Source organism: Pygocentrus nattereri, chromosome 25, assembly GCF_015220715.1.
Source record: "Pygocentrus nattereri isolate fPygNat1 chromosome 25, fPygNat1.pri, whole genome shotgun sequence".
Classification (NCBI taxonomy): Eukaryota; Metazoa; Chordata; class Actinopteri; order Characiformes; family Serrasalmidae; genus Pygocentrus; species Pygocentrus nattereri.
Genome location: NC_051235.1, coordinates 11,044,828 through 11,053,504, shown reverse-complemented (window position 1 = coordinate 11,053,504; position 8,677 = coordinate 11,044,828). Strand labels below are relative to the sequence as shown.

Genomic DNA, 8,677 nt, shown 5'->3' with positions numbered 1-8,677 from the left:
GGGAATTGTACCAGATCTATACCAGAACAAGAATTACGCTTGATATTCATCATGACTGGACAATTGCACTGGATATTTTCTTGTTGATCTCAGTTGCAGTATCAGTTATATTCAGTATACTTTAACCTCTTGCCATTCATTAAGGGATTTCCACTTATATTAAATAATTATTAAGAAAAAATCCAGATTAAACACTGATAAAACATTGTGAAGAATCAAATTTTATTTGCAGTTGGATAAAATTCTAGAGAGATTGGTTTCACTCTTGTGTGGTCTCAAGGACATCAGTCATCATCTGTAGAATCAGATTTTTCGATGACCTTTCTCATCCAACGGCGCATGCGGAACAGGTGAGTGTAGAATCCGTATTTACCGTCCCGATCACAGCCCTCACCCCATGAGACAACACCAATCTGATACCAGCGGTTATCATCAGGATTCTACAGGTGGTAGGAAGGAAGATTGAATCAAAGCTAATAAACTGTGTATATACTAGTATATATAGAGTAAAACAGTCTTTAAAGATGAAAAGAAAAACCAATAATTAATTCTACCTTCATTACAAAAGGTCCTCCACTGTCTCCTTCACAGGCATCACCTCTCTGTGTGTCATCTGGGCTGAAACCTAAAAATAAAGTATACAATTACAACATGACCTGCGAGATTTAATGCATTTTATTTCCTTCATGGCTCCTCTGGAGGTTGTAGTAGTACAGATTTTAAACTCCTAGAAAAGGCATATGTTCTACCGATAAAATCTTCCAAAGAGGCAGTGAAGAGTTCAAGTTGGATGATATTTTGTTAAGTACTTACTACTACACAGGGTGTCCCCTCACCTGCACAGAACATGTTGTCAGTGACACGGATAGAGGTGGACTTGCGGCAAACGTCCTGGTTGACAATAGGCAAATGGATTTGCTGTAGCACTGAGGGCAGGTTCTGAGGGTTCGATGTCCATGACTCTTTCAGGTTACCCCAGCCTGTCACACGGCCCTTGAAGCCTTCAGACATCAATCTACATATAAAAAGGGAATCTGTTGTTTTATACAAATAAATATGGGGAAAACACTGACATGTCTCAGTCTACAATCCATCTATAACTTTAATGACCTGGAGGACAAGACAATAATACACCTGTAATTGGACTATATCCTATAACGTAATGTAAAACAATTCTAATAGGCTGACTTACAAGTTTGCAACACTTTTGGTGGGCAGGCAGACAGGGTGGATCTCATTAGTGAAGGTGACAGGTTTCTTCATGTGCAGTAGAGCAATGTCTCTGTTCAGATTCTCTTTCCAGTTATATTTAGGATGAATGATGATCTCATCAATTGCCACAATCTTCTCAGTGCCCCTCTCATATCTAAATCATAGAGACAAAAAAGAAGCTCTGTTCCCACCTACAAACAACCAAAACATAGCATTAAGAATCTTGCTTAAGGATGTTTTATAGCGTGCCTAGATGGGGAATCAAACAGTCTGCGGCAAAGGTACTTTGCACTATTACCCACTATGCTGCATAAACCTGCACTTGTTTTACATAACAAATAAAAATCAGCTACCAACTGTGTTTGCATGCATGAATGGTATGAATGAGCAGTATGATTTGTGGTACAAATAAATAAGACTTCAAAGTCCTTTCAGCACTAAGTGGCTAGGAAGAAGCTCACTTAGCACGATAGTGTTTTCCAAGGCGGACAAGAATGTCATCAATAGTGAAGTTCTTGTTCCATGGTGGATAGAGGATGCAGTGGGCAGCAGTGAGGATCCACTGGTCACTGATCAAACTGGCTCCACACAGCAGTTCCTGTGGACTGCGCTTAAACAACATCACTTGCCTGTGAATAACAACAAACTCATTAGACACCATATCTGTCTGCAAATCAAATTAAGCATTAAACTTACAGCAAAGACAAATCAGTGATGACATAACTGTGAGCATGGTTTACAGTAAACTACTTTAGTTACCATGGGGCGCTTCCTACTTCAGCAGTTAGACCTCCCACAATTCTTTTAGCATATGATTTGATGAGGTCAGACTCTGTTTCATCTGCTTTGCTGACTTTTTCAAACAGGGGACGCACTCCACATTCTGAAAGCACAAGCAAGGACAAAATATTCCATCACGTTTTTGTGTAATTAATGGTAAATCCCTTAATAAAAGATGAGTGTTTTTTATGAAAGAAATACAGTGAATTTTTCTTGTCCAATGAAATTAATTTCAGTGTGGCCTTATAGAGACACTTAATACTTTATAAATATTACATTTGTATTGGTGTAAAATCATGAATTGAAAACAAATGTTTGATTTTAAACCCTCTAAAGAGGAAAAAGGACCACCAGTTGACTGTACTGCATTCATTAACTGAATTAATGTTCCAATTTTCTAATTCTATCTTAAAACAAAAGCAGCAACCATTGATCTTTTAAATTCACAATGGATGGACAACAGTCAACACACACACTTGTGTGTGAGAGAGTTCAGTGTTATTGTGTTTATGTTTCAGCAAATCAAACATCAAACCAAATTATGACTTTAACTTCAAAATCCAAATCTCAACATCAATTTAAGTGCCTGCAGTGAAATAAAATCCTTTTGTACAAAATGCTGTAAGGTATAATGTGTTCTTAATGAATTTAAATGTCCCAGTGCTGCTACAAGCACAATGTGTGTATACAACTAATAACTAGATTTTAATTAATAACTTAAATGCAGATACACTAATCAAGTTCATACATCCTCAATCTCAATATAATAAGATACAGTTACATATAGTTACACATAGCATAGCTTTAATTCTATAGATTGATATGTGTGGTGATGTTCCTCTGAGTACATGTTGGCCTCTCTAAACATATTGAAATGAGAACAAAGTCACAATTTCTGTAGTTGCTACATTTTTTACCCTCTTCTCCTTGGCCAAAGCTGCGAGGGCTGAAGAAAGTACTCCTTTTCTCACTGGTTGTCCTCTTTCGATCTGAGTCCTCCTCTACCTTCCCTTCCAGTGGAGCATCTGAAAGACAAAGTGGAAATTAAATTTGGTTTAACTTCAGCAAATTTTCTGATTAAAAGTAATATTGAAAACCATTTTGTCTATACAAGTTTTATTTCTGACCATATGCTTCATCTTAAATGAGGTCTTAAACTGAATTGAGCTCACCACACAGCTCTAGATTGCAGTAGTCCATAGTGATGTTTCCAGCTGCACTCATCACATAGCACCATGGTCCCTCCAGATCTCCATCGGGGTTCCTGCAGTGGTTCTTCAATAGTTGCACCTCTGGTTTGAAATCCTTCCCAACACTCAGGGCCTTTACTTTGGGCAGGCTCCAGTCCAGGCAGGTGTGGCCTTGCAGAGTCACAGACAAGTCTCCAGTGTAGGTCTCCCCACTGCCAGCAAGGCATTCAGTCTTGCAGATCCCACATTGCTTTACAGGGACAGTTGGAACAGGGTGTAATGTCTCACCTGTGGAGAGGGGAAAACAGCAGCTGACATATAAACACAGCCATATTGGCTGAACTTATGGAATCACTGGATCACTTGGATCACAGTAATCACTTGGATTACTGACTACCTCACTGGCAGACCTCAGTATGTCAGGCTGAAGGACTGTATATCAGAGACTGTGGTCAGCAGCACTGGAGCACCACAAGGGACTATACTTTCCCTCTTTCTCTTCACACTGTACACCTCAGACTTTCAGTACAACTCTGAGATGTGCCACATTCAGAAGTTTTCGGATGACACTGCCATTGTGGCTTGTCTAAGGGGAGGGCAGGAGGAAGAGTACAAGACCCTGTGGTGAAGGACGTTGTGGAGTGGTGCCATGGGAACAACCTGCTTCTGAACACTGTCAAGACCAAGGAGAAGATTGGCTAGTGTAGTGGTTAACACCTTTGCCTTCTACGCTGTAGACTGGGGTTCAATCCCCCCGACCAGGGCAAGCACCCTACACTATACCAATAAGGGTCCTTGGGCAAGACTCCTAACACCACCTTGGCCTACCTGTGTAAAATGATCAAATTGTAAGTCGCTCTGGATAAGAGCGTCAGCCAAATGCCATAAATGTAAGATGGTGGGATAGGACACCCACACAGCCAATCTCTATTGAGGCGGCTGAAGTGGAGAGGATAATGACCTACAGGTATCTCGGTCTGCAACTGGATGATAGGTTGGACTGGTCAGCCAACACAGACATCCTGTACAGGAAGGGGCAAAGCCGGCTCTACTTCCTGAGGAGGCTGAGGTCCTTTAACATCTGTAGGAAGCTCCTGCAGATGTTCTATCAGACCATGGTTGCCAGCTGTATTTTTTATGCTGCGGTGTGTTGGGGAGGAAGCATAAAAAAAGACGAGAGGCGACTGGACAAGCTGGTCAGGCAAGCGGGGTCAGTGGTCGGTGTGGAACTGGACTCTGGTCAAGGTAGCTGACACAAGGACACTGCACAAACTGCTCTCCATCATGGAGGATGCACACCATTGCACAAAATTATCATGGACAGGAGGAGCATGTTTAATGGCAGGTTGCTGTCAACCGACATATTCAGGAGATCCTTTGTCCCCAGAGTCATCAGGCTCTTCAACTCTTCCCGGGGGGCCAGAAGAGAAGAGAGAAGAAGGAAGAGGAGAGATGAGGACTGAATCTGAATCTCATGTTAAATCATGAATCGGTGATTTAAGACATAGGTCTTATATCTCATGCTAAATCTTATGTTTTCTTATCCATCTGCACATATGGACAGCGTGCTTCACATATTGCACTTTCTGCATACTTTATTGCGCATCTTGCACATCTGGACACTAGACACTTTATTTTGTGGTACCAATATCTGCACATATTTATTCATTCAGTGTGGTCATTATATGCAGTTACCTGTACCTCCTTGTACAGTCATTACTGCATGCATTTTTCATCTCAGGTTATAGATATTATTACTGATTATTATATATTTTTATTTGTATATATGCCTGTAGAGAGGATCTTTTATCCTCTTATATTTATTCTTCCTGTTATATTGTTTACACCTTTATTACTAAAACTGTACTGTGTGTCTACTACTGGCTGCAAAATTACCTACCTACCTACCTACAAAAATCTGAATTATTATAAAATCATGCTAAATTTATATAATTTAGCTGGCAAATAAGTCACAAAGTTGTGAAGAGAAATAATCTTAAAGGCTATGAAAACATGACAGTTCAAAGTAACAAGATTTTTTTCCAACGGATTTTGAATTTCTGTTAGTCCATTCATCACAAATTGTCACACAATTTAGGGCAGCTGGGTTTTTTCAATTATGAGAAAAAGGAAAAAAGAAAAAAAGGAAAAATCTAGTGTTTGTTTTGACAGTAACAATGATAGTAAAAGAAGAACAGTTTTCATTTTAAATACATATTTGCATTTCACAGTTAGGTGCTTCCATTCCATTCCACCCTAAAGAGTGCACTCATTATAGGAAACTAACAGTGTTTAGCATCCTGAGTAAAGCCTGCTTTAATGTAAGTACCGCATTTTGCCACAGCACATTTCTCTCTCCTGACAGTGGGGTCACTAGTGAAGCACCAGGGTCCGCCAGGGCTCTTGTCTGGGTTCCTGCAGAAATTCTCTGGAAGCTTCAGCTCTGTTGCATTAACCTCACTGGGAATAAATAACAATTAATTACAAGACCAACAATTGAACAAAAACTGTGTTTTGTTGTCAATGTGACAGAGAATAATGCTTTAAAACATGTGCAGTTCCAGTCCTGGAAGGCCACAGCTCCTCAATGTTTGTGATTTTTCCTTGATGAAGCCCAATTGAGCTGCCCAAAAAATTATGGTTCTTAATAATTTGCTAGATAAGTAAATGTTATATCAAGTACTTATAGCAAACAGTAAATATATTGCTACAGTTCTCCAGTTTGGTGCACTCGAATTTTGTATGTAAATAAAACGGTATTTTGCACTTCTGGTTAGATGCTAGCTGCATTTCATTGGCTCTGTACCTGTACTCTGCACAATTACAAAGTTGAATCTGATCTAATCTAATCTGAAATGCTGTAACTGTAAAATGGGAACAAACGACTGTCTTCATGCAAACATTCAGGTAGCTCTGTGGAGTCCCATTTTCAAGTAGCATCAGTAGCAGCAACAGCAATTTGAGGCCAAGAATGAGCAGTACATACGTGATTTTGTGGGGGAAGTTGCTTTTCCAGTATTGGCATTTCTTTCCAGACACAGTGATGCTGACATTACCACTGTAGTGATCACCAATATTAAGGTAGCAGTTATCTGTGCAGCAGAAACAAATCAACTCAGATATGAATCGCACTGCTCTAACTGAAGTGATAGAAGTTAGCTAAACTCGTTTGAGAAGAATGTCACTGTTTCCCCCATGTTTCTCAATGCACTGTCTGTAGCTGTATTTAAAGGCTGACTAAAGATCATCTTAAAAGGAAACTGTTCACAGCTATTAATATACTTCTATAGTTATTTATTCCATTTTTTCACCCCAAAAGACATTTTCCATCACTGAGGATGTCATCCTCACAGATCAGGTAATTATACTTGTAGTTTAACAGTTAATTTACAGGCAGTGCCATACTTAACTGTCTCTCAAACTCACTTGATATACAACAGACTAGGAACATCATAATACATGCACAATGTCTGGAAAATGTTAATATGTTGTTCTTACCTTTGTGATGTATGCAAGTTCTAATTTTGACAATATTATCTGCAGTCCTCTTTAATGTGCTGCCAGCACAAGCTATAGGCAAAAAAGCAACAAAGTACATATGACAAGTGCAAAAAAGGAAAATGCTAATTCATTATGGTCTGATTTGCTCGACAGATTAAGCCTGTGCATTGACTCCAGAAGAATTCAGAGAAGCTCCACTGACTGTGTTAAAATAGTCCAAGATGAGCCTTATTTTGTTTCCTGGGTTCTAACCATGCCCATTTAAGCATTATATGAAGAATTTGCTCTAATCATTTCATAAGCAATTTGCTAGATACCACTGAGATTAACCTGGAATGTTATTTTCATGATTTTGAAGCAAACGTGGACTAGCCCAGCCATGATTTATAACCAAGACTTCTCAGTTCCCTTTAAAATCATGTTAGTACAGGTCTTGGAAAGCTAATTTTTCATGTGAATAATTAATGGTTTGTGGGATGTTATTTATCTATGTACGTCAGATGTAAAAATGTCATAAAATTATTTTATAACAATTAGATACAATGTGACTGAACATCATAACCTACAATTATTGATTAAAAGTCTCAAATATTGAACTGATATGCACACATTTCACATGGAAATCACATTATGATTTTATGAAATCACATTATTAGAAATACTGCAACATACTATGCGGTCCACTTTAGTATTTACTCAATGTTAGCTTTGTTGTAAAACTTTCCTTTATATTCTTTTATGATAAAGTATATATATATTTTTCTACAAAATAAAAAGTTAGCTGTCTTTTTGTCTTGGCATTCACTGATATTAGAAATGTTAGCATAGACAAACTGCCTATGAAGACCCTGTCACCGAAATCAGCCACCAGGGTTTACTCAGAAAAAAGCTGGTGAAAATTTGCACTTTGCTCCTGGTTCAATATCGTATATTTACACAAAATGTTGTCACTGCCGGACCTGCTACCAATAGATATGTTTTAAGTGTAATGTCTTACCCAAGTATTTTTCCCAAAATAGAGTCTAGAAGAAAGAGAAAAGCAATAAAAGAAATTGATGTAACAATACAACACTTTATTTGTAGAAAGTGATTAAATGCTAGATGAACCAAATTTTGCCTTAAAAAGAGAGCTATACATTTTAAAATCTTAAAATGCAATAAGACTTACATTTAGAGGTGCCCTACACTTATGTTTAATATGTTTCCATGTGGCAGTGTAGCAAAATGCAACTGTCCTCACCGTTTTATCAGTTTGCTCAAACACTTCTCGAGCCTCCTCATGGCTACAGATCTCCTCTACACACTCCCTCTCCAGATTTCCTTGCTTGAGCTCCTCAAAGGGTGTGTTTGCTCTCCTCACACGGATAACTTGAGAGGCTTTTTTGCCATCGATAAAAACTGGCAAAACAAAATACACAAAAAGCAACCCCAAAGCATATATTCCAGTGGGGCATTATTCCGTACAACAAATGACACAAGTGACCAATTGATTTTGAAATAAATTAACAAAAATTATAAAGGCTTTACCATCGTAGCAGAACGTAAGCTGGAGCACTTGGCTGATTAGAAGTGTAACCAGGAGAGGTGCTGGTACTGCTCCCATTCTTTTAGAGTGCCTACAATCCTGAAAAGACCTGGAACATCACACAGAGCTGGAGAGCTACTACCAAATCCCACAAAATCTTATCCTGCTGCTCTTGAGTTAATATTGAACTACTGGAGTTCAAAGAGAACAGAGATTGTGTCCAAGTTCCTATCACTCTAAACAGTGATTCAGCCCCCATGTTCTAGGACAGTCTTAGGACACTCTAGAACATTCTTTATGCTAATATGATATAAATCAAATAATAAAACGAGTAAGTTATCATTTTTACTGAGCAAAGTTGATATATCATGTAAAACCAGCTATTTACATTTCAACATTATTTGTTAGCCAAGACAACCAGTGTCAACCAGGGCTACATATTAGTTGAACACTAATCTAAACTAAACAC

General features: G+C 38.5%; 1 protein-coding gene across 1 annotated transcript; it reads right to left on the bottom strand.

Annotated features, from left to right (window-relative positions):
• Positions 1 to 200: 200 nt before the first annotated feature.
• f2 (coagulation factor II (thrombin)) lies at positions 201 to 8,387 on the bottom strand. Its single transcript, XM_017709555.2, has 14 exons — positions 8,211 to 8,387; positions 7,924 to 8,081; positions 7,681 to 7,705; positions 6,681 to 6,752; positions 6,169 to 6,274; positions 5,512 to 5,642; positions 3,165 to 3,470; positions 2,910 to 3,017; positions 1,972 to 2,095; positions 1,674 to 1,841; positions 1,193 to 1,366; positions 837 to 1,015; positions 555 to 625; positions 201 to 440 (listed from the first exon to the last, which is right to left on the bottom strand). Exons 1-14 carry the CDS (start codon positions 8,284 to 8,286, stop codon positions 285 to 287), a joined length of 1,854 nt encoding a protein of 617 aa, XP_017565044.1. The 5' UTR covers positions 8,287 to 8,387; the 3' UTR covers positions 201 to 284.
• Positions 8,388 to 8,677: the final 290 nt, after the last annotated feature.

What these genes read in the sequence shown, in the direction of transcription:
- f2 (XM_017709555.2), bottom strand. Translation starts at nt 8,286, where the DNA reads ATGGGAGCAGTACCAGCACCTCTCCTGGTTACACTTCTAATCAGCCAA. An exon ending in ACCAAAAGTGTTGCAAACTT is followed by an intron (nt 1,016 to 1,192) that starts GTAAGTCAGCCT and finishes TTTTATATGTAG; the next exon opens with ATTGATGTCTGAAGGCTTCA. An exon ending in GAGGACCTTTTGTAATGAAG is followed by an intron (nt 441 to 554) that starts GTAGAATTAATT and finishes TACCACCTGTAG; the next exon opens with AATCCTGATGATAACCGCTG.